The 26,513-nt window shown below is 40.2% G+C and overlaps 1 protein-coding gene across 6 annotated transcripts in view; it reads left to right on the top strand.

Annotated features, from left to right (window-relative positions):
- srek1 (splicing regulatory glutamine/lysine-rich protein 1) overlaps positions 1-26,513 on the top strand; it is a 69,243-nt gene that overhangs the window by 30,249 nt on the left and 12,481 nt on the right. For all 6 annotated transcript variants that reach the window (XM_028805484.2, XM_028805489.2, XM_028805486.2 and 3 more), the window contains 3 exons: positions 3,570-3,683; positions 3,889-4,026; positions 23,786-23,875. In XM_028805484.2, the coding sequence (XP_028661317.1) occupies positions 3,570-3,683; positions 3,889-4,026; positions 23,786-23,875 (342 nt within the window). The remainder of the gene's footprint in view (positions 1-3,569; positions 3,684-3,888; positions 4,027-23,785; positions 23,876-26,513) is intronic.

Below are 26,513 nucleotides of genomic sequence, written 5' to 3' on the forward strand. Positions count from 1 at the left end.
TGAGCTTACCTAATGTTTATTTTACTTGACCAGTTTCCAACATGTTTCATAAATTTGCCAACATTTTACCTTGTGAACACCTTCATGCCCATCACATTTTTTTTGGTTGAATATGAGCGTGTGTTTATATTTTGTGCTTCTAAATTTATGCCTCCAGCGATTCTTTTTTTTGAACGTGACCTCTGTTTTCTTAAACTTTTTATCTTGACTCACAAAAGAACAAATGGCAGCAAATTGCATATAGAAAAGGTTGGAAATTCTGGCTGCCATTGATACTGGCAAGAAGAAAAAAGATTGTGATTAAGTTTTCTACCCTATTCATCAGTCTTTGCCCCCTGCTCGCTTTGCTCCGCAACCCCCGTGTTTGGTTTTCTGGATACACACTTTTAAGATTGTTTTTTTTCTTGGAATTGTTACTATTTCATTAGTTTCACTTTTATTTCAGAACTTCAATAAAAGCAATATTTGGAATCTTTTGAGTCCCAACATGCTGAATCTTTTAAATGAGGTCCATGAGACATATGTTTAATGATTTTGTACCATAATTCAGGATAGGTTTCTTTGTTTGGAATTTCAGCACAGACAAAACGATGTATATCATCAGCAGTTAATCTTTTTTTTTTTTTTGCAAAGTAACAAATAAATGCATGTGATGTAAACCCTGTTTTGAAATTCGATTTGTGCAAATGTATGCTCTGATTTGACAGAACACCGTTTCGAGTTCTTTCAATAAAATTGACATTCTGATAAAACAATCTACTTATGAAAGTCGGAATATCCTGAGCCAATGTAGCAGGTGGCATTGTTTTCAAGAATCTCCAGATTTCTGGCCATTGTGGATTGCACGTCATTGTAATAAATAAATCTGGCCGACCAATAGTTCTGGATATTGCCATTGCATCATGATATAATTGTTGCAATGCTCATGGACTACCTTGATAAGATGATGGCAATATTACTGCTTTACCTATTTTGAATTTGTCTGAACTATTGATATTTGAATTTTGAACGTGATCAATAAGACCTTGCATATGTTCCGTTCTAGGTCTTGCTTGATTCGATTTAATAAAGAAAAGACGATTGGCTTCGACATTTTGCTATGCATTAATAATGTGATGTTGCATTAGACGTTGAGATGACAGATGTGGGTTAAATACATTGGAACATATCGCTAATTTTTCCCCGAAAAATTGTGTTGGTGTTATTTGTTTTTCTGAATTCATGTATTTCATATTGTATGACCATCCTGTTTCTCCATCTGGGAAATGCAAAGGAAAGAGTAATGGATCATCATGTGGTGAATTATTAGACAGAAATGTCAATGCATGTTTTGCTTTTGGATAAATGCGAATATCTGCTCAGTTATTGATATTTCCATCTTTCTAAACTATTATCGCTGATAATTCGTCACATGTTGGTTTATTATATATGCGTGCATGGTCTTTCTGATTCATATAGAAATCCAAGAAAACTTTTTGTGCATGCGTGTTTTGCAGATAAATTTTGTGTAAAGTGAGATACTTTTGGATGTATGGATTTGTATCCATTATTGGCTGTATAATTTCTAATACGTCCGATCGTTTAACTCTTTTGATTCTATGTTGCATCGCTTCTCCATGATCATAAATATACACCTGACCAAATTGTGGCTTCTTCGAAATTAAACTTGTCATTGCTTTAATTGTTGCTGGACCACAGATTCTCATAACATATGGTCCATTCCTGTGTAAATCTACGTTTTGAGCATTGAATAATGCGAAAAGATTATTGTAGACTTGGATATTTTGCCTGTAGTGTTTGTGGATTTCACTTTCCCCAAACATCAAATCTTTTAATCTCTTGGATATGCCTCCTCATTGTGTTTTAAACACTACTTTTCCCTGATGGCAACATGAATTAGACGATCTACAAGTCTCTGACTTAAACTTCAAAGCCATACAATATTTACATACTTCTGACATATCATCTATGTCCATATATTCTATTTGCCTTTCCGTTATTTCTCCAAGTAATAATTTCTCTTTGCTTGCGCTAATGCGATCTTTACTTTCTTTTCTTTGACACTTTAGTTTTTTTCTGTTTTTATATTCTGTATCTTGCTCTGCATGTGTATCGCACCTACGTTTTTTTGAGTCTTTTAAATTCCACTGTTTTCTTTATCTCTAACCTGTTCTGCATGTGTTTGGCCCCCTTGTTTTTTAACCTCTTTATGACGTTTTACTTTGTTTTCTACTCTGTCTTTTATTTCTGACCTCGTTTTGTCCTGCTTTTTTTTTCCCAATTACACCTGGTCTGTGGTGATTATTTCCTCTTTTTCGAGTAATAATTTTCATTTGTTTGCACTACTGCGATCTTTACTATCTTTTTTTTGACACTTTCAAATTTTCCTGCTTTCATATTCTTTAACTTTCTCTACATTTGTATCACGCTAAGGTTTTTTTTGTTTTTTTTTTGAGCCTTTCGAATTCCAATGCTTTCATAATCTCTAACCTGCTCTGCATGTGTATCACGCCAACACTTTTGAACGTCTTTATGAAGTTCCACTTTGTCTTTTACTCTTTGTCTTTTATTTCTGAGCCCTATTGGACCTGCTTTTTTTCAGTTCCACTTGTTCTGGGCTGATTATTACTGTCCTTATTTTCTGAATTTGCACCTAGATTATTCTTTTTCTTTTTTGCATTTTTTTCCTCCCCTACACTTTTGGGTCTCTTTTCAGTCTTTTCTGCTTGGCTCTTTCTTCTTCGCTTAGTCATCGACGTTTCATCTATAACGTATTGTCCTTCAACGCTTTATATGTGCTGAGAGCCCTGGATCTGTGTCTACTAAAAGCCTTTACACGACTGAGTGTTTTCCTGCCTGTGGTCTTATTTGGTATTGGTTGTAAGTAGGGCGGCGGCACGGTGGCGCAGTGGGTAGCGCTGCTGCCTCGCAGTTGGGAGATCTGGGGACCTGGGTTCGCTTCCCGGGTCCTCCCTGCGTGGAGTTTGCATGTTCTCCCCGTGTCTGCGTGGGTTTCCTCTGGGCACTCCGGTTTCCTCCCACAGTCCAAAGACATGCAGGTTAGGTGGATTGGCGATTCTACATTGGCCCTAGTGTGTGCTTGGTGTGTGAGTGTGTTTGTGTGTTTCCTGCGGTGGGTTGGCACCCTGCCCAGGATTGGTTCCTGCCTTGTGCCCTGTGTTGGCTGGGATTGGCTCCAGCAGACCCCCGTGACCCTGTGTTTGGATTCAGCGGGTTGGAAAATGGATGGATGGATGTAAGTAGGGCGGCATGTCTCATGTTTAAGGTCCCCGCGAGACACTCCGTGGCCAATCTCTTTCGTCTCGCGGGTCTTTTAAGTGTCTTCCATGAAGATCACGTCTCGTCTCCCTAGTCTTTTCCTCTCAGGATTTATTTTTATAATAGATCTGTTTTAAGATAATACTTTGAAATGGTTTTGAGTGGGACATCAGAAAATGTTGTGGTGCTTTGTGGTTTTATATTTTGCGAATTTGTGTCTAATTAGTTACCATAGTGTCATTTTTGTGGTATACTGTATTAAAAAATAAGTTTACATTTATATTTTTCAGAAGTACATCTAGACGCAGGTCCCGATCAAGGCCACAAGAAAGGCAAAGTTCACGGAGCTCACACAAAAAGAGATCTCGTTCAAGAGAACGCAGACGTTCTAGAAGCCATTCCAGGTCTGTGAAAATAGTTTGTTATAGTATAAAAATCCATTTATTAAAAGTGGCAGTTTTCTTTGCATTTTAAAATTATTAACTTTTTAGTAAGATTGTTATTTGCAAAAGTAGAAAACCAGCCATTTTCTTCATTAGTATTAGAAAAACATTTCATTAGTAGCTGTAGTAAAACCTAAACAACTCTGCTTTGATGTGTCCTCTTCAGAGATAAAAGAAAAGACAGCAAGTCAAAAAGTACTCAAGATATCTTAAAAGACAGAGATGACCGAAAGAGAAAAGAAAAGAAAGGGAAAACTCCTCCAAAAAGCTACACCTCCTCTCGACATTCCAGAAGCACAAGCAGGTCTGTATTTATCTTTTTTTGATAGTTAAGAGTAAATATTTGTTTGCCACATATATGAAGTTTTAAACATTGAAGAACTACAGTCTTTTAATTTAATTTTTAAAAAAAATTTATTTTTCTGTCTATGTTTATTCTGGCTGCAATTTCTTACATGGTGATTTGATTCAGGTGTTGTTGACAAATACCAATCATGTTACTATAACATGAAAAAAGTTTAGTTATGTGTTCAACATTTATTGGTTTGCATTTCCTGTCATCCTTCATTTACACAGATTGTTGCAGACATGGAACACATGAAATGTATGTATTTCAGATAACGATATATTATTTACCCTATACAATTCCAGGTACCTCACCCCCAGATAAAGACTTCAGCTTTGAGAATTTGGTGTCTGACTTGACTTCAGCCGCCTTGGTCGGGGATGAGTGAGCAAGCTACTGGCTGCTTGTGCTGACTGACACATTTGCAAAACAAAGACTCTGATGATGAGGTGCAAGGGAATTTAAAGTTACCCGGCATTACAAATATATTTTTGTAGGCATAAAGGATTCTACCTTTAAGTAACTGGGTTAGAAGAAAAACCTGAAGCCACTGTCTCTCTCTATGATTGGAGTTGGACACAGCTTAGGTCAGGAAACACACAGTGGTACTGTGTGTTGCCGCACCCACCACACAGTGAAACAGCTCAGAATCAAAGTTGGCAACCCCCAAGGCAAGCACATGTTCCAGTCCCTTCCTCCAGAAATGACCATATACCTACCGTAGCCAGGTGTTACATGGGCATCCCCTTGGCCTGATCCATCACCCTTGGGAATTGCGCCACATGGCCGTAGTGCAGTAACTGACGCTCCCTAACAATGTAGGTAATGTGTGTCATTCGGGACTCCGTGAGCATCTGCTTGTTCAACTCAAAAGTCAAGCCAGCGATACCCAATGATTCTCTGAAGAGACACAGTACCAATGGAATATAGTCTTCATCTCGGGTCACTGGATAGTGTCCATGTCTCACAACCATATAGAAAGACAGGAAGCACCAGGACTCTAAAGATTTGAACCTTCGTCCATTTGCATAGATATCGGGAGCGCCATGCGCCCATTTCCAGCGACCTCATGATACCCCATGCTCTCCCAGTCGGCCTACTGACTTCATAGGAAGAGTCACCAGAGACATGAATATTCCTGCCATTGCAAGGTCCTCGCTAAGGTCATCCTCGATAGGATCCTTGATCACCTGCTCAACTACCAACGTCTGGAGCAGTCTGGTTTTACACCGAAAAAGTCCACCATTGACCACATCCTAGCACTGAGGGCTCTCATTGAGAGCAAATGCGAATATCGGCAGAGTTTTTTGCAGCCTTTGTTGATTTTCATAAAGTGTTTGCCCTCTACTCTGGTACTGTGAGTGGAGACAGAACCTCTTTGTTCTTCCCAGTTGATTCTGGCGTTCATCAGGGGTGTGTTCTTGAATCTACTGTGTTCAATGCTTCCATGGACTGGGTACTGAGCAGGGTTGTGGAGTCCAGCAGCTGTGGAGCATCTGTTGGTGAAGAAAAATTCACTGTTTGTTAGTTGGTCACTTCTGAGCTTAATAGTCATTCTTTTACCACCAGCTCATTTACAGAGCCCAGGAACGCTACTATTTTTTTTAAATGAAACAGAAAAAGTCAAATGGCCATGCTAGCCTAGAACATTGATGCTTGTGATAATGATCCTTTGGTAATTTAAGAGAGTGCAAGAGAGAGGAAGCAATGACATGTTGAACATATATTTAGGTAGCTTCACAGTAAGAAAGCAAGTTTTCACTGATGACATTCTCTCTCTCTCTCTCTCTCTCTCTCTCTCTCTCTCTCTCTCTCTCTCTCTCTCTCTCTCTCCCCCTCCCCCTCCCTCCCTCCCTCCCTCCCCCCCTCCCCCAGGTTTCCATCCAAGGAGGTTTTGCAAAAAAATATTTAGCGCTTCAAACTTTTTTACCGATGTAGCTGATGGAAATGCTAATTATCGATAAAATGTTGTACATGTCGACATAATATTTTTCCGTTTTACTTTAGCGCATAAATTCCATATCGATACTTCAGATGTCGCAAAAACTACATTGGAAACAGTTTTTGTCGGAAACAAAGGGCTTTAACGCAAATAAATGTGTCACATTTTCATCACGTGCAATCAAAACGAGAATGGCGGAGCGGTTCACATGGTCTGATGAAGACAGTTTTTTTTTTGATTAAACGTCGTTATTTTGTATTAATTAAAATTTCAGTTTTAATTAAAAACCTTGAGGGAAGCAGGTTAATTCAGTTGTTATCGCACTGTGAAGGGATGTTGAAAGGTAGGCTCACCTGTACAGATCCGATGCTGCAAACACAGCTGCATCATGGGCACTTCCAGGAGTGCCAACGCAAATGTCTCGTATCATGCACCTGTCATCAACAAGGGCCTGGAGAACAATAGATGGCCACCCTTTGCGATTAATGTAATCGCGGTAGCCTTCCGTCGGGGGAAGAATAGGCACATGCGTGCCATCCAGCGCACCGTAAATCTGTGGCACAAGATGCACCAAGGAATTGCGGTATGCAATTTCATTGGCCTCCGCTACAGTCGGAAGTCTGATATAACGCCGCATTAATTTTTCTTTAATAGCGGTGCACACAGCATATACACATCAATGGACGGTAGTTTTACTAACCCCGAAAGTTTCTCCAACTACTCTATACTCGGCGCAGGTTGCCAGCTTGTAAAGGGCGATGGCAATCCGCTTTTGGGTTGGAACCGGTGGTCGGTGGCAACCTGCGATGGGCGCAACATCAGGACTGATGAATCCACACAACATCTCAAACGTCGGCCGTGTCATTATAAAATGTTGCAGCCAGAGATTTTCTGTTAAGTGTCTCTCCACCACCTCCTCCCAGAAGGTCTTATTCCGTCGTCTCTCCCATACCCGTGGGTTTCGTCGCACTGGGGTACTTTCTTCGAGCTCTAGGGCTATCAGACAAGCAACTGCTTCATTCTGCTGTCGTCTTCGGATATTATGTACAATTCCAATTATTTGTGAAACTGAAATAACAGTAAGCTGGCAAATTTCAAAAAACTGTCTGAATAATCTCTCCATTTCTTTGTTTCTTTGTTTAGTGGAGGGGGTGTAACGTGGAAAACAAAAGGTAGATAATTTGCGACATACACAAAATTATGTATGGAAACGGCTCAAGGGCAGATTTTTTTCGCGATACAACAAAAGTTATGCGACAGTTCGTTTCGGGGGGGATGACGTCATCACGCACACCATTTTATCGATAAAAAGCCAGTTTGATGGAAATAGGCTGGAGACAGCAAATTTCGCACATTTTTTTTACGTATATTCTGTTTGTCGATAACAAAACGTCGCAAAAAACTGGATGGAAACTTAGCTTATCTATCTATCATTTGTAGCCTTCCATAATTCTTGCGACATCTAGTATAGTCAGTTGCTTTCATAAATGGAAGGGGTGGTTCTGGCCAGGTATATGTATATTGTTCAGGACATGTATATTTGGCACTAATAAATAAAGTGCCAAGATCAACATTGACGCAGCAAAGTTCTTGTTATAAATGAAAGGGCAATATTTATAAGTACTATATCTTTCAAAAATATTTTCAGTTTTTCAAGCTAATGAGCATTTGTGTGCCCTCCTAATTTAGAAATATCTATTATAACTGCATGCAGATGTTTAGGTTGTACCATTGGTGAGGACCTCATTTATTCTAACAGCAGTTGATATTTTCTGTTGTTTCCCCGATATGTAAACAAAAAATCATTGAGTTCATTAGTGCAAAAAGCTTAGTTTGGATGGAAAGTTGTGACAATTGCTTTTTGCACATTAAATACAAAATTAAACGATGAACTACGAAAAGCAAGGTTCTAGCTAACTAATGAAGGCATTCTCAACAAACACAAAATCAAAAGGCTGATTTGACAGTTTATATGATTTTAAGAACTGTGAAACATCATTATTTTGGTAACAAGATCACCTGCAACTGAATCACAGTGCCACCATATTTGCAAATACTCTTGTTTGTACATTATTTGAATTGTAAGCCAATGTGTCATGCATTCAGAAGACCTTTTGCATATTTTCTGATAAAGCACTTTGCTAGCAACTTTAGACCAGTCCTCCAGTGTAGTCCTTTCCTGATACTCCTGTAGTTCATGTTGGTTTCCTCTGGATCTCCTGCTAGGTGGTATTAGCTGTGAGTTTCTTGGAGTGTAGGATGGGGCTTTGTGGATTTTATTAAATAGTGAATGCTGGGAAAAGGATCTCTCACTCAACATCTCAGAAAGGGACAGGAACGTAGCAATGCACAGAATTCACTCAAGCTCCATATGCGCAAAGCATATAATTATTCAACTTGAAATTATATATCGAGTGCATCTGTCTCATTTAAAATTGTCCAAAATGTTTCCAGGGCAAGATTCAACCTGCGAACATTGCAATTATGTTCCAGCCTCACTGAGTCACATGTTTTGGGTGTGCACCAGGTTAACATCATTCTGCACCAAAATCTTTAAATGCCTTTCAGACAGCCTTGGAGTCATAATCACTGCTAATCCATTAACAGCTGTGGTTGGTGTACTTCCAGATGGGCTTAAAGTGGAGAAAGACAAACAAACTGTAATTGCCTTTTCTACACTATTGGCACGTAGACTTGCTCAGTTGGAAGAATCCTAACTCTCCTATTTTAATTCAGGGAACAACTGATGTTATATACTATTTGAAATTGGAAAAAATCTAATTCTCACTTAGGGGATCTGTACAAATATTTTCAAAACATGGCAGGAACTAATCAATAACATTTTAGAATAAGCATTTTAATTGAGGAAGCAGTTTCTCTCGGGTCCTCCCTGCGTGGAGTTTGCATGTTCTCCCCGTGTCTGCGTGGGTTTCCTCCGGGCGCTCCGGTTTCCTCCCACAGTCCAAAGACATGCAGGTTAGGTGGATTGGCGATTCTAAATTGGCCCTAGTGTGTGCTTGGTGTGTGGGTGTGTTTGTGTGTGTCCTGCGGTGGGTTGGCACCCTGCCCGGGATTGTTTCCTGCCTTGTGCCCTGTGTTGGCTGGGATTGGCTCCAGCAGACCCCCGTGACCCTGTGTTCGGATTCAGCGGGTTGGAAAATGGATGGATGGAAGCAGTTTCTCTCCTGTTTTTTTTCCTTTTTTTTTTTTTTTTTTACTCTATTTTTAATTATTAATTTATCTCTTTATTTTTACTAACTTAGTTTTACTCTGCTGGCCTAGTTCTCTTTCTCATGGGGGGGGGGTTTGTTTTGAACCAAGTCTTATAGATAGATAGATACTTTATTAATCTCAAGGGGAAATTCACATACTCCAGCAGCAGCATACTAATACAAAAAACAATATTAAACAGTAATAAAAATGCAGGTAAAAACAGACAATAACTTTGGATAATGTTAACGTTTACACACCCCCCCGGGTGGAATTGAAGAGTCGCATAGTTTGGGGGAGGAACGAGCTCAGTCTGTCAGTGGAGCAGGACAGTGACAGCAGTCTGTCGCTGAAGCTGCTCCTCTGTCTGGAGATGATACTGTTTAGTGGATGCAGTGGATTCTCCATGATTGATAGGAGCCTGCTGAGCGCCCGTCGCTCCGCCACAGATGTCAAACTGTCTAGCTCCAAGCCTACAATAGAGCCTGCCTTCCTCACCAGTTTGTCCAGGCGTAAGGTGTCCTTCTTCTTAATGCTACCTCCCCAGCACACCACCGCGTAGAAGAGGGCGCTCATCACAACCGTCTGATAGAACATCTGCAGCATCTTATTGCAGATGTTGAAGGACACCAGTCTTCTAAGGAAGTATATCAGTATTGGCAATCCAGTCCAATTTATCATCCAGCTGCACTTTCAGGTATTTATAGGTCTGCACCCTCTGTACACAGTCACCTCTGACGATCACGGGGTCCATGAGGGGTCTGGGCATCCTAAAATCCACGACCAGCTCCTTGGTTTTGCTGGTGTTCAGGTGTAGGTGGTTTGAGTCGTACCATTTAACAAAGTCCTTGATTAGGTTCCTATACTCCTCCTGCCCACTCCTGATACAGCCCACAATAGCAGTGTCGTCAGCGAACTTTTGAATGTGGCAGGACTCCGAGTTGTATTGGAAGTCCGATGTATATAGGCTGAACGGGACCGGAGAAAGTACAGTCCCCTGTGGCGCTCCTGTGTTGCTGACCACAATGTCAGACCTGCAGTTCCCGAGACGCACATACTGAGGTCTGTTTGTAAGATAGTCCACGATCCATGCCAATAGGTATGAATCTAATCCCATCTCTGTCAGCCTATCCTTAAGGAGCAGAGGTTGGGCGGTGTTGAAGGCGCTAGAGAAGTCTAGAAACATAATTCTTACAGCACCACTGCCTCTGTTCAAGTGGGAGAGTGATCGGTGTAGCATATAGATGATGGCATCCTCCGCTCCCACCTTCTCCTGGTATGCGAACTGCAGAGGGTCGAGGGCTTGTTGGACCTGTGGCCTCAGGTGGTGAAGCAGCAGCCTCACCATGGTCTTCATCACATGTGACGTCAGAGCGGCAGGCTGGAAGTCGTTCAGCTCACTAGGACGTGATACCTTTGGGACTGGGGTGAATCAAGATGTTCTCCAAAGCCTCGGGACTCTCCCCCGTTCCAGGCTCAGGTTGAAGATGCGCTGTAGAGGACTCCCCAGCTTCGACACACAGTCCTTCAGCAGTCGTGGCGATACTCCATCTGGACCCGCTGCTTTGCTGGCACGAAGTCTCTTCAGCTCTCTGCTGACCTGCGCTGCTGAAATTGTGGGTAGGGATGTCTCTCCTATGCTGGTATCAGCAGAAGGATGGGTGGAGGGTGCAGTACTCCGAGGTGAGAGTGAGAGTGGGTTAGGGTGGTCAAACCTGTTAAAGAAGTTGTTCATTTGGTTTGCTCTCTTCACGTCTCTCTTGATGGTGGCACCCCACTTCGAGCTGCAGCCAGTGATGATCTTCATCCCATCCCACACTTCTTTCATGCTGTTATTCTGCAACTTCTGCTCCAGCTTTCTCCTGTACTGCTACTTCGCCACCATGAGCTGGACTCTGAGTTCCTTCTGCACGCGCTTGAGATCATGCTGATCACCGCCATGAAAAGCCCTTTTCTTCTGGTTCAAAAGGCCCTTGATGTCACTTGTAATCCATGGCTTGTTGTTAGTATAGCAGCGTACAGTCCTTACTGGAACTACAATGTCCATATAGAAGTTAATGTAGTCAGTAGTGCAGTCAACAGCCTCCTCAGTGTTCTCACTATGTGATCCCTGCAGGTTATCCCAGTCTGTAGTTCCAAAGCAGTCTCTCAGAGCCTTCTCTGCCTCAGGGGACCACTTCCTGAATGAGTGTGTGGTTGTAGGTAGGACCCTCACTCTTGGTTTGTAGTGAGGCTGAAGCAGAACCAGGTTATGATCTGCTTTCCCAAGCGCAGGCAGCGGGGTGGCGCTGTATGCATCTTTAACGTTTGCATACAGTAGGTCAATTGTCCTATTTCCCCGGGTGTTACAGTACACATACTGGGAGAAGGGAGGTAATGTTTTGTCCAGCGTCACATGGTTAAAATCTCCAGCGATTAGCACAAGCGCCTCAGGGTGCTGCGTTTGTAACTTAGCAAAATGTAAAAAGTGACTTATTTGTATGGAATGTTATTATTAAAATCAATAAAATCCAAAAAACAAAATAGTGGATGCTTAAATTTTGTGGCAGAGAGAGTTTTGAATACCTGTTAAATTGCTTTTGCATACCAGTAGTTTTGAGAAGAACAATATCAGAGGTGGTATAATTTTCAGTCCTTAAGAAAAATGGGGCCCCTGCCAAAATATAATTCCTACTTAGTTTTTGACTGAAACCTAAGCTATATGTCCAGCCAATGCATTGCTATTTTTGGGTAAATGTCTTGGTTTGAAGACAACACTCTAAAGCATGAATGTCAAATCAAGCTGTTGTCCTTGTAAACTCTTTGCTTTCCATATTTGATGATTCAAAAATACAAGCTAATAAAAACAACAACATTTATTTATATAGCACATTTTCATACAAAAAGTAGCTCAAAGTGCTTTACATAATGAAGAAAAGAAAAATAAAATACAAAATTAAAATAAGATAACATTAGTTAACATAGAAAAGGAGTAAGGTCCGATGGCCAGGGTGGACAGAAAAAACAAAAAAAACTCCAGATGGATGGAGAAAAAAATAAAATCTGCAGGGGTTCCAGGCCACGAGACCGCCCAGTCCCCCCTGGGCATTCTACCTAACATAAATGAAAATAGTCCTCTTTGTAGTTAGGGTTCTCACGGAGTCACTTGATGCTGATGGTCATACAGACTTCTGGCTTTTAATCCATCCATCATTGTTGGAACATCATGGAGCTTTGCCACCACCAAAAGGACACCGGAAAAGGAAACAGAAGAGCGAGTAGGGGTTAGTACAGATTTTGAATGAATAGTTACTATAATGAATTGGATATACAGAGTATCAGGATTAAATTACAGTGAAGTTATGAGAAGGCCATGTTAAAGTAATGTGCTTTCAGCAGTTTTTTAAAGTGCTCCACTGTATTAGCCTGGCGAATTCCTACTGGCAGGCTATTCCAGATTTTAGGTGCATAACAGCAGAAGGCCGCCTCACCACTTCTTTTAAGTTTTGCTCTTGGAATTCTAAGGAGACACTCAGTTGAGGATCTGAGGTTACGATTTGGAATATAAGGTGTCAGACATTCCGATATATAAGATGGAGCAAGATTATTTAAGGCTTTATAAACCATAAGCAGAATTTTAAAGTCAATTCTGAATGACACAGGTAACCAGTGTAGTGACATCAAAAGTGGAGAAATGTGTTCGGATTTTCTTTTCCTGGTAAGGATTCTAGCAGCTGCATTCTGCACTAGTTGCAAACGATTTATGTCTTTTTTGGGTAGTCCTGAGAGGAGTGCATTACAGTAATCTAGCCGACTGAAAACAAATGTGTGAACTAATTTCTCTGCATCTTTCGATGCTATAAGAGGTCTAACTTTTGCTATGTTTCTTAAGTGAAAAAATGCTGTCCTAGTGATCTGATTAATATGTGATTTAAAATTCAGATTACAGTCAATGGTTACCCCTAAGCTTTTTACCTCCGTTTTGACTTTTAATCCTAATGCATCCAGTTTATTTCTAATAGCCTCATTGTATCCATTATTGCCAATCACTAAGATTTCGCTTTTCTCTTTATTTAATTTGAGAAAGTTACTATTCATCCATTCTGAGATACAGGTTAGACATTGTGTTAGCGAATCAAGAGATTCGGGGTCATCGGGTGCTATTGATAAATACAGCTGTGTGTCATCAGCATAGCCGTGGTAGCTCACGTTATGTCCCGAGATAATCTGACCTAATGGAAGCATGTAGATTGAGAAGAGCAGTGGACCCAGGATAGAGCCTTGTGGAACACCATATAGGATATCATGCGTCTTTGAGTTGTAATTACCACAACTAACAAAGAATTTTCTCTCTGCCAGGTAGGATTCAAACCAATTTAAGACGCTGCCAGAGAGGCCCACCCATTCACTAAGGCGATTCTTAAGAATATTATGATCAATGGTGTCAAATGCGGCACTCAGATCTAAGAGGATGAGAACAGATAAATGGCCTCTGTCTGCATTTACCCGCAAGTCATTTACTACTTTAACGAGTGCAGTTTCTGTGCTGTGATTTGTTCTAAAACCTGACTGAAATTTATCAAGAATAGCATGTTTATTGAGGTGCTCATTTAACTGCATAATAACTGCCTTCTCTAGAATTTTACTTAAGAAAGGCAGGTTAGAGATGGGTCTATAATTTTCAAGAGCAGAGGGGTCGAGATTATTTTTCTTAAGTAGGGGTTTAACTACAGTAGTCTTAAGACAGTCTGGGAAGACCCCCGTATCTAATGACGAATTTACTATGTCAAGAACATTATCAATTAGCACGACCGATACTTCTTTGAAAAATTTTGTTGGTATTGGGCCAAGGGCACAGGTGGAGAGTTTCATTTGAGAAATTATTTTATGTAAATCAGGTAAATCTATCCTAGTGAAAGAATTTAATTTGTTTATTACAGAATACTGGGGTTTAGGAGGATCCTTAGTGTTGGGGAGATATACTATGTTATTTCTAATATCATTAATTTTTTGATTGAAAAATACAGCGATAGCCTCACAGGTTTTACTGGAAGTACTTAGGAGGCATTCCTTTGAGTTACCTGGGTTTAACAAACGATCAATCGTCGAAAATAAGACTCTGGGATTACTAGCATTGTTATTTATAATCTTAGAGAAATAGCAGCGCCTCTCAAGACGGACTGTGTTATTGTATTCTGTTATTTTAACTTTTAATATTTCATAGTCAATAGTTAGTTTAGTCTTCCTCCATTTACGCTCAGCTCTACGGCATGTTCTCTTTAAATCAGACACTCTTTGGGTCTTCCAAGGTATAACAATGCTAGAAAATTTTTCAACTGTCTTTTCAGGTGCAACTGAGTCAACAGCAGCCCTCACTTTAGTATTAAATCTTTCCACCTTACTATTTACATTATCCTCGCTATTATAGTTGGCACTATAAACGGACTGATTGCTTAGAATGTTTGTAAGTTTTAAAGCTGCTGATGAGTCAAAGAAGCGTTTTTTAACAATATGCTTCTCATGAGTGTTTTCTATCATTATTTCTATATTAAAAAGTAGAAGAAAATGGTCTGATAGACCCGTATCAATGACCTGCTTTATATCAACTTTTAGTCCTTTAGTAATTACTAAGTCTAACGTTTGACCTGCTTTATGTGTAGGCTGATTAACGAGCTGTCTCAAATCAAGAGAGTCCAGGAGGTTCATAAATTCTTTTACTTTTTGGTCACATTGATTATCTATATGAAAATTAAAGTCGCCGACTATTAAGAGTGTGTCATAGTTCGTAATTAAGATTGACATCAAGTCAGAGAATTCCTCAAAGAAAAACGCGTTGAATTTAGGAGGTCTATACACGGATGATATTAGAACGTGAGAATCTCCCGGAATAATAATGGCGAGATACTCAAAAATCTTGAATTTACCAAAACTGACATTTTTACATTTTAACCGGCTAGAGTAAATGTTTGCTAGTCCGCCACCTCTCTTTCCTTGGCGATCTGCACGAGTAAAACTGTAATCCGGAGGCGCAGATTCGATTAAAACAGCTGCGCCATCTGAGCTAAGCCACGTTTCACTTAGTGCAATAAAATCTATTTTTTTTATCACTTATAAGATCGTTGATAAAAAACGTCTTGTTAGTTAAAACTGTAATATTTAATAGTGCCATATTTAATGTTTCGGAGGAGCAGAGATGAATACTATGTGCGTTATTGATATATGGAACAGGAACTAAGTTATTTTTATTAGCGCCGCTCTGTGTGTATTTATTGTTTAACCTATAGTCTGTTTTTATAGTTTTAATACATTGTTCATCTAAAGTAGTAACTTTAATTAAATTATTGGTGTTTGTGCCGTATTGCCTAGATTTTCTTTGTGCATTAAGATTGGTTATTACAGTATTTATGTTGTGCACTTTTATGGAAGATTTTATTAAACAATTATCATGACCAAGCGCAGGAGTGGCATTTCGGAAGGGGTTAAAAGCAGAGATAGATAGTCAAGACAAACAAATTATCTTGGATATGTTTTCGGAGAGGACCCTGGCGCTGAAACTGTTCGGATGCAGGCCATCTCGCTTGACAAGGCTGTAATTTTATGTACTAGCCAGATTTTAAATAAAGTTTCAAGAAAAGCTTAATTTGTTGACCAGGATGGAATTAATGGAAAGTTTATCTCATAAGATTGTTCCTTGTCTGACAGACTATGCTATCAAATACAGAGTAAAATGAATATAGAGTCCTTAAACAAAACCAACCATCGCTACTGATACTTTAATTGATTTGTTTAAACTCAAGTTTCAAATTTTGCTTTTTAAAAGACATAGTTGATCACAGTTATGACAAATCCACGTTTCTGGACCTAGCAGCAATTTAAGTCAAGGAAAGAGATTTGGCTTCTTAGATTGTCAGTCACAGAAAACCATTCCAATTTTGCAGTGACTTGTTATAAGTGGCATATTCTCTATAATCAAAATGTAAGTTTCAGCCATGCCCATGTCTGGACAAGCAAGCACCAAGTTTTTTTATTTTGTGTATTGGAGGCTGCCAGCTTCAGAGGAAATGTCTCAATGGGGAATATCAGGATCGATTATAAGCCGAGACCAATGTGAGCTGTGGCTTTTTTTTATTTTTTATTTATTTATTTTTTGATGATTATTGTAAAAAGTGGTGCCAGGATGACCTAATTGTCTATCTCTGTTTTAATTTAACAAATAAGTGATCCTTTTTATATATTATAGTCATATGAAAAAGTTTGGGAACCCCTCTTAATTCTTTGGATTTTTGTTTATCATTGGCTGAGCTTTCAAAGTAGCAACTTCCTTTTAATATATGACATGCCTTATGGAAACAGTAGTATTTCAGCAGTGACATTAAGTTTATTGGATAAACAGAAAATATGCAATATGCATCATAACAAAATTAGACAAGTGCATAAATTTGGGCACCCCAACAGAGATATTACATCAATGCTTAGTTGAGCCTCCTTTTGCAAATATAACAACAGCCTCTAGACACCTCCTATTGCCTTTGATGAGTGTCTGGCTTCTGGATGGACATATTTTTGACCATTCTTCCATACAAAATCTCTCCAGTTCAGTTAAATTTGATGGCTGCCGAGCATGGACAGCCTGCTTCAAATCATCCCATAGATTTTCGATGATTTTCAAGTCAGGGGACTGTGATGGCCATTCCAGAACATTGTACTTCTCCCTCTGCATGAATGCCTTTGTAGATGTCAAACTGTGTTTTGGGTCATTGTCTTGTTGGAATATCCAACCCCTGTGTAACTTCAACTTTGTGACTGGAGCTTGAACATTATCCTGAAGAATTTGTTGATACTGGGTTGGATTCATCCGACCCTCGACTTTAACAATGACTCCAGTCCCTGAACTAGCCCCACAGCATGATGGAACCTCCACCAAATTTGACAGTAGGTAGCAGGTGTTTTTCTTGGAATGCGGTGTTCTTCTTCCACCATGCAAAGCGCTTTTTGTTATGACCAAATAACTTAATTTTTGTCTCATCAGTCCAAAGCACTTTGTTCCAAAATGAATCTGGCTTGTCTAAATGAGCACTTGCATACAACAAATGACTCTGTTTGTGGCGTGAGTGCAGAAAAGGCTTCTTTCTCCTCACCCTGCCATACAGATGTTCTTTGTGCAAATTGCGCTGAATTGTAGAACGATGTACAGATACACCATCTGCAGCAAGATGTTCCTGCAGGTCTTTGGAGGTGATCTGTGGGTTGTCTGTAACCATTCTCTCAATCCTGCTCTGTTCCTGTATTTTTCTAGACCTGCCAGACCTGAGTTTAACAGCAACTGTGCCTGTAGCCTTCCATTTCCTGATTACATTCCTTACAGTTGAAACTGACAGTTTAAACCTCTGAGGTAGCTTTTTGTAGCCTTCCCCTAAACCATGACACTGAACAATTTTTGTTTTCAAATCTTTTGAGAGGATCCCATGCAGTCACTCTTCAGAGGAGAGTCAAAGGGAAGCACAACTTGCACTTGACAGCCTTAAATACCTTTTCTCATGATTGGACACACCTGTGTATGAAGTTCAAAGCTTACCGAGCTAATCCAACCAATTTGGTGTTGCAAGTAATCAGTATTGAGCAGTTACATGCATTACATGCATTCAAATCAGCAAAATTGCAAGGGGTACCCAAATTTTTGCACAGCCAGTTTTTCACATTTGATTTAATTTCATACAACTAAATACTACTTCACTAAAAATCTTTGTTCGGAAAACAAAGACATACCACTGTTATCTTTTTTGTTGAAAGTAGAGTAAATTATTATGCAGGCTGAGAGGGGTTCCCAAACTTTTTCATAGGACTGTATTTATATTAGGGCCATCAAACATTAATGCATGTAATTAATTTGAAAATTTTAGCGCATTATTTATTTCCTTAAACACATTTAGTGAAACACCTTGGTTTTCAAACTGGGGGCATACTTAAAAGCTCGTAGGGCACGTATTGATTTTTGATTGTTTGTTTTTCTCTGTCTCTGTCACTCTCTCTCTTTGTCTGCTCCTGACGGAGGGGGTGTGAGCTGTCGCCTTCAACAGCTTTGTGCCGCGGTGCTTCGCATACTTAAAAGCCAAACAGCCCTATTGATTTGTTTGCTTTTCTCTGTCTCTCTCTGACAGTCTCTGCTCCTGATGCGCACTCCTTTGAAGAGGAAGATATGTTTGCATTCTTTTAATTGTGAGACTGAACTGTCATCTCTGTCTTGTCATGGAGCACAGCTTAAACTTTTGAAAAAGAGACAAATGTTTGTTTGCAGTGTTTGAATAACGTTCCTGTCTCTCTACAACCTCCTGTGTTTCTGCGCAAATCTGTGACCCAAGCATGACAATGTAAAAATAACCATATAAACATATGGTTTCTACTTCGCGGATTTTCTTATTTCGCGGGTGGCTCTGGAACGCAACCCCCGCGATGGAGGAGGGATTACTGTATATTTTTAGGATCCTAGATAGTTCCTGTGACATTGGTTACAATTGTGCACATTCACACTCCTTCACACAATACCAGGTCATATTTGACTTTTATGCAGTTTGATAATATGCAGGAAAATGTTTAGTAAAAGTCAAAGATGAAGCTATCACACAGTTATTCAAGTGGTGTAAGATATATGCATGTGTTTGAATATGTTATAAGAACTAGATAGAAGAATTCATAGAGGTAAAGTGGTTTTCATTTCATAAAGAATGATGCATGATTCATTATTGAAGCTATACTAGCTTACAGGTAGTGATTATGCTTTTATTTGAACCCCAGTCCTTGGGAGGTATGAGGCAGAATTGCTAATAGTGTGTGTCTACAGTGGGGCAAAAAAGTATTTAGTCAGCCACCAATTGTGCAAGTTCTCCCACTTAAAAAGATGAGAGAGGCCTGTAATTTTCATCATAGGTATACCTCAACTATGAGGGACAATATGAGAAAAAAATCCAGAAAATCACATTGTCTGATTTTTGAAGAATTTATTTGCAAATTATGGTGGAAAAAAAGTATTTGATCAATAACAAAAGTTCATCTCAATACTTTGTTATATACCCTTTGTTGGCAATGACAGAGGTCAAACATTTTCTGTAAGTCTTCACAAGGTTTTCACACACTGTTGCTGGTATTTTGGCCCATTCCTCCATGCAGATCTCCTCTAGAGCAGTGATGTTTTGGGACTGTCGCTGGGCAACACGGACTTTAAACTCCCTCCAAAGATTTTCTATGGGGTTGAGATCTGGAGACTGGCTAGGCCACTCCAGGACCTTGAAATGCTTCTTACGAAGCCACTGCTTCGTTACCCGGGCAGTGTGTTTGGGATCATTGTCATGCTGAAAGACCCAGCCACGTTTCATCTTCAATGCCCTTGCTGATGGAAGAAGGTTTTCACTCAAAATCTGACAATACCTGGCTCCATTCATTCTTTCCTTTACACGGATCAGTTGTCCTGGTCCCTTTGCAGAAACACAGCTCCAAAGCATGATGTTTCCACCCCCATGCTTTACAGTAGGTATGGTGTTCTTTGGATGCAACTCAGCATTCTTTCTCCTCCAAACACGACGAGTAGAGTTTTTACCAAAAAGTTCTATTTTGGTTTCATCTGACCATATGACATTCTCCCAATCCTCTTCTGGATCATCCAAATGCTCTCTAGCAAACTTCAGACGGGCCTGCACATGTACTGGCTTAAGCAGGGGGGACACGCCTGGCACTGCAGGATTTGAGTCCCTGGCGGCGTAGTGTGTTACTGATGGTAGCCTTTGTTACTTTGGTCCCAGCTCTCTGCAGGTCATTCACTAGGTCCCCCCCGTGTGGTTCTGGGATTTTTGCTCACCGTTCTTGTGATCATTTTGACCCCATGGGGTGAGATCTTGCGTGGGGCCCCAGATCGAGGGAGATTATCAGTGGTCTTGTATGTCTTCCATTTTCTAATAATTGCTCCCACAGTTGATTTCTTTACACCAAGCTGCTTACCTATTGCAGATTCAGTCATCCCAGCCTGGTGCAGGGCTACAATTTTGTTTCTGGTGTCCTTTGACAGCTCTTTGGTCTTGGCCATAGTGGAGTTTGGAGTGTGACTGTTTGAGGTTGTGGACAGGTGTCTTTTTATATTGATAACGAGTTCAAACAGGTGCCATTAATACAGGTAACGAGTGGAGGACAGAGGAGCCTCTTACAGAAGAAGTTACAGGTCTGTGAGAGCCAGAAATCTTGCTTGTTTGTAGGTGACCAAATACTTATTTTCCACCATAATTTGCAAATAAATTCTTTAAAAATCAGACAATGGTACATTGAGATCAGTAGGTATTCACTAAGAACAGATGTTTCGGTAATCATTATTTAATCCCTAAACCTGAAAAGCTATATACAGTGATCCCTCGCTATATCACGCTTCGACTTTCGCTGCTTCACTCTGTCGCGACTTTTTCTCATACACACTTATGTCACTACGCATGCGCTTTCTGAGAACTTTTATCTAAGCCCCACGATGGCTCCTAAACGTGCTGCTTTTTCTAAGCCTTCTGACAATGAAACTAAGCGCCGGAGGAAGATGCTTACCATCCAGGAGAAGGTGAAACTCTTGGATATGATCAAAGATGGCAATACCCTACAAAAGCCTCCTCACGCATATGAAAAGACAGCGCCAGCAACTGCCTATCAAGATGTTCTTCAGCCGCGCACCCAGACACCCACTGCCTATTCCTAGTACTCCTTCAGCGGATGAAGACAACAATGCACCTGCTGAAGATACTGTACCACCTTGTCACGCTTGGGTCACAGATTTGCACAGAAACACAGGAGGTTGTAGAAAAAAAAGAACTTTATTCAAAGCACTGCAAACAAACATTTGTCTCTTTTCAAAAGTTTAAACATGCTCCATGACAAGTCAGAGATGTGTGTGTGTGAGAGAGAGAGAGAAACAACACAACCAATTCCAAAGCTGAGAGGCGCTGCACAATACTTTTAAGTAAGCGGAGTACCGCGTGAGAGGTTTATCGTGCGTTATAGCGCAAGTAAGAAGGGTAAGGAGCAATGTGAAGGTAGACTGTCAGCTGTTTTAGGGGTTTTCCCAGGGGCGTCTATGTCCTCTGAGGGTGCAATCAGCGCTCCAGCTTACAACCTGAAGACTCTCCTACTGAGCTCGTGCCTTCATAGGTTAGTGGTTGTAAGAACTGTGTGTGTAATTAAATGTACAGTAATAATATGAAATTTGTAACGTCTAATATGTCTTATTTTCTCTTATTTTGTCTAATATACAGTAATCCCTCCTCCATCGCGGGGGTTGCGTTCCAGAGCCACCCGCGAAATAAGAAAATCCGCGAAGTAGAAACCATATGTTTATATGGTTATTTTTATATTGTCATGCTTGGGTCACAGATTTGCGCAGAAACACAGGAGGTTGTAGAGAGACAGGAACGTTATTCAAACACTGCAAACAAACATTTGTCTCTTTTTCAAAAGTTTAAACAGTGCTCCATGACAAGACAGAGATGACAGTTCAGTCTCACAATTAAAAGAATGCAAACATATCTTCCTCTTCAAAGGAGCAAACAAATCAATAGGGCTGTTTGGCTTTCAAGTATGCGAAGCACCGCGGCACAAAGCTGTTGAAGGCGGCAGCTCACACCCCCTCCGTCAGGAGCAGAGATAGAGAGAGACAGATAAAAAAATCAATACGTGCCCTTCGTGCTTTTAAGTATGCGAAGCACCGTTCAGCATGTCGTTTCAGGAAGCAGCTGCACAGAAGGTAGCAACGTGAAGATAATCGTTCAGCATTTTTAGACGAGCGTCCGTATCGTCTAGGTGTGCGAACAGCCCCCCTGCTCAATCCCCCTACATCAGGATCAGAGAAAGTCAGCGCAAGAGACAGAGAAAAGTAAGCTGGGTAGCTTCTCAGCCATCTGCCAATAGCGTCCCTTGTATGAAATCAACTGGGCAAACCAACTGAGGAAGCATGTACCAGAAATTAAAAGACCCATTGTCCTCAGAAACCCGCGAAGCAGCGAAAAATCCGCGATATATATTTAAATATGCTTACATATAAAATCCGCGATGGAGTGAAGCCGCGAAAGGCGAAGCGCGATATAGCGAGGGATTACTGTATTGGGTAATACGAGTGTAATGGTGACTAAAGTATCTATCTATCTATCTATCTATCTATCTATCTATCTAAAGGGTATTATTTCGTGTCTAGAGGACTCTAATAATGTTAAAAAACGTATTTAGAAGGTCGTAAACAGGTTTTCTATACTCTAACTGCGAAAATATTCGATTTATAAATAAAGAATCCTACTTTGCGAAAATTCATTTATCGCGGTAGAGTCTGGAACGGATTAACCGTGATAAACGAGGGTTCACTGTATCCTAAAATTATAATAATGCCTTGACATATTTGATTGAAATTATCCAGCACATTTTTTATTTCTCGATATTTATTAATATTTTGCTTCCTTACATGTGTTTGGCTACTCTGAAAATGTTATTTATGCAAATGAAGGGGACAGTACAAATGATTAAGGGGTGAAGTGAATAGCATCAGTAAAAAATAGGGTGTATAGATGACTGAAGAGATGGGGCGGTGTCCTAATAGGAAAGAAGAGACATGATCTTCTGTAAAACTCAATCGCAAGCACAATCTCCCCCACCCCTTTCTATTGACCACTAGCAATCATAGATGTGTACCAGGATCTCACCTTGGTTATCTGTTTAACTCGGTCAACCTCCAGCCCCCAGTCACAGTGGTGAAAATCGACCCCCTACCACCGCCCCCAGTCTTTGCTGGCAGTGCTACAAACTGCAAGGGAGAAACAGCAGTCTTACTCTGGGACTGTGTAATTTTTAGTAATCTTGGTCAAGAGAGTACTCGCACTGCATAAAAGTTTCCAGTTGTGTGTGTGCTCAAGCTGTATGAACATGTTTGGTCCAGTTGATATACCACGATGTGGGCACTCCTACTGTATGTGTGCATGGCCCCAGTCACAGTTAAACCTATGTGACGCTGGTCTTGAGTCATCTTAAATCATGCATCCCCACAGAGATGCACCACCTGGCCTCCTGCTCGATATGAGTTTAAGTAATGCCAGTGACTTTTAATCTGCTCCTGAATGTCACAACATGAGAAACTTTGTCTAGCAAAATAGTGACCTGGTGGTAATTAGAGAGGCTAAAGTCAGGCATGTACAGTACCTTTTGTCCTTGGAACAGTTTCACCAAAGATTTAAAGCAAAAGGGTACTGAACTGAGTACTTCTTAGTTTAGGAGAGATTAGTGCTATGAGTAAGAGGGGCAAGCCTGTATGTACGGCCAAATCTTTTAGGTGGCACTCCTTTCTATGTGAGTTATATGTGTTGTACTCTGGTTTGAATTTTAATTTTTTAATATGTACACGCTATTTGCTAATGAAATGAAAATTTCCTTAGTTGCCAATACACTTTAGATATCTCACATTCCATACAATTGGCTTATTTACAAGCACAACACAGATCATTGCATGTATTTCAAGTTATTTATGATGGCATTTTATTGCGAAATGCATTAACTATGTTTTTTTTGTTTGTTTGTTTGTTGCAGAGGTTGCAGAAAAAGAAGTAGAAGTCACACTAAATCTCCAAGAAGGTCAAGAACCCCAAAAAGAAAAGTAAAATCTCCTTCTCCTAAGAGGCAAGTAATAAATAATAAAATTTACCTTAAGCATCTTTGCTCATATTGAACTCCTTTTTATCTACCGTCATTTTATGAGACACTAGTGTAGCATTATATCTGACAGTGAAAGAAGCTTCCAACATTTAGATATTAAACTGATTAAACATATCTTAATGACCTTTAGTAAGAGCTGTATTGAATCAATATGCTTAATAAGAAAATAGTACAACAGTCAACCGTTCTTACCCATCTTAAGAAATTTATTTAGTTTAGGTTTTTCAGCACTAAATTTTAAGGGTTTGTCATATTTTATTTTTGTTTTACTTAACTAAGTGTAAAAACACATTATTTTTCTTTTTAGCTGTCAAATTGTATATTATTAATGTTGTATCTGTCATCAGCGTCATTTGTTACTTTGACCTGCAACAAGTTTAAGCAAATGGTATTTAATTTTAAAAATGCTCTGATTTTTGAGATTCCGTTTGCAAGCAGTAAAATCATTGCACCCACATACTGTTACAGTGGAACCTCGGTTTGCAAGCATAATTCGTTCCGGAAACGTGCTCGTAGTCCAAAGCACTCGTATATCAAAGTGAATTTCCCCATAAAAAATAATGGAAACTCAGATGATTTGTTCCACAACCCAAAACTATTCATATAAAAATGATTAATACAAAATATAAAGTAAAAATACATAAAACAAATTAACCTGCACTTTACCTTTGAAAAGAATCATGGCTGGTGTGAGTGAGTTTCTAAACTCTTGTGGGTTTGCACCCAACGGGATGACACACGGAAGAGCGTCCCAAAGCAATCGCAGTCTCCCAGCGCTGTAGCAGTTCGCCGTAAAAGCGAATCCGAAAAGATCGCGGACATGCTAAAAGCGCCTGCCGTCGATGGGTGATACAAGGAACATTATAAATGCGCAGGGCCCTGCCTGACTGCTGTGTCTGTGTATAGGAGAGTAGCAGATCCCGCTTCAATAAGTAACCGCACTGTTGCTGTTTTAAACTGAATAAAGCTGGTGTTGCTAAAGTACTGAGACTCAGCTTCATGTTTTAGGGTGCAAGACGGGGACTCGCACGTCACAGCCCGCACGCACGCACACACGAGCGAGCACATACATACATACATACACACACACGTGCGTGCGCCCACACACACAGTCACAATGCTAATGCTGCAGTAAACAGTATACACTAGTACAGATATTGACTAAATGAGTGAGGCACGCCGACTCAGACGGAGAATAGGAGAGGATTGCCCACAATCCCGCAACGAGAGAGAGAGAGAAGAACCATCAGCTCAGTTGTGATCACATAACGCTCAGCAGACAAAGCATATACATACTACTCGTACTGCAAGACCTCGCTCGTTTATCAAGTCAGAATTGATTAAAAATTTTTGCTCGTCTTGCAAAACACTCGTATACCAAGTTACTCGCAAACTGAGGTTCCACTGTATTTTCTATTTATTTTTGATATTTCCTGATGCTAAGTGTATGTCATCTACCCATTTCAATACTTTAAAAGTTTACTTTTTCAGAGAATTCTTAATTTGTTTATTTTTTAAAATACTGCTGAAGTCACAACTTATTACTGACATTAAATACTAAACATCTATTATAGCAACATCTCCAATCTTTCACTTAAAAAGCAACATGCCAAATCTGCATAGCTACCTGTGAGCCTGTACTGGGAGAATGTAGTTTAACAATACATGTAGGAATAAACATATTTTGGAAATTTGGGAGACTTTAATGCTACTCCTCTTCTAATATACAGATGTAAAACAATATCTGAAGTTAATGTACATTCAGTCTGATGTAAACATGAGGAAAACAAGCAAACTCTATACAGACACTAACCAGGTTAGCAGCCAGACATGATCTCATGGCAGTGTAACAACAACAATCTTCTTCATCATCTTCTTTCGGCTGCTCCCATTGGGGGTTGCCACAGCGGATCATCATCTTCCATATCTTTCTGTCCTCTGCATCTTGTTCTGTTATACATCACCTGCATGTCCCCTTTAACCACATCCATAAACCTTCTCTTAGGACTTCCTCTTTTCCTCTTCCCTGGCAGCTTTATCCTTAGCATCCCTCTCCCAATATACTCAGCATCTGTCCTTTGTACATTTCCAAACCAACGCAATCTTGCCTGTCTGACTTTGTCTCCCAATGTACTCATTTCTAATCCTATCCATCCTCATCACACCCAATGCAAATCTTAGCATCTTTAAGTCTGCTACCTCCAGCTCTGTCTCCTGCTTTCTGGTCAGTGCCACCATCTCCAACCTATATAACATAGCTGGTCTCACTACCGTCCTGTAGACCTTCCCTTTCAATCTTGCTGATATCCATCTGTCACAAATCACTCCTGACACTCTTCTCCACCCATTCCACCTTGTCTGCACTCTCTTTTTCACCTCTCTTCATCAATTCTCATTACTCTGTACTGTTGATCCCAAGTACAATCTCATCAGCAAACATCATAGTCCACAGGGACTCCTGTCTAATCTCGTCTGTCAACCTGTCCATCACCATTGCAAATAAGAAAGGGCTCAGAGCCGATCCCTGATGTAATCCCACCTCCATCTTGAATGCATCCGTCACTCCTACCGCAGACCTCACCACTGTCACACTTCCCTCGTA

This window comes from Erpetoichthys calabaricus, chromosome 7 (genome assembly GCF_900747795.2).
Source record: "Erpetoichthys calabaricus chromosome 7, fErpCal1.3, whole genome shotgun sequence".
Lineage (NCBI taxonomy): Eukaryota > Metazoa > Chordata > Cladistia > Polypteriformes > Polypteridae > Erpetoichthys > Erpetoichthys calabaricus.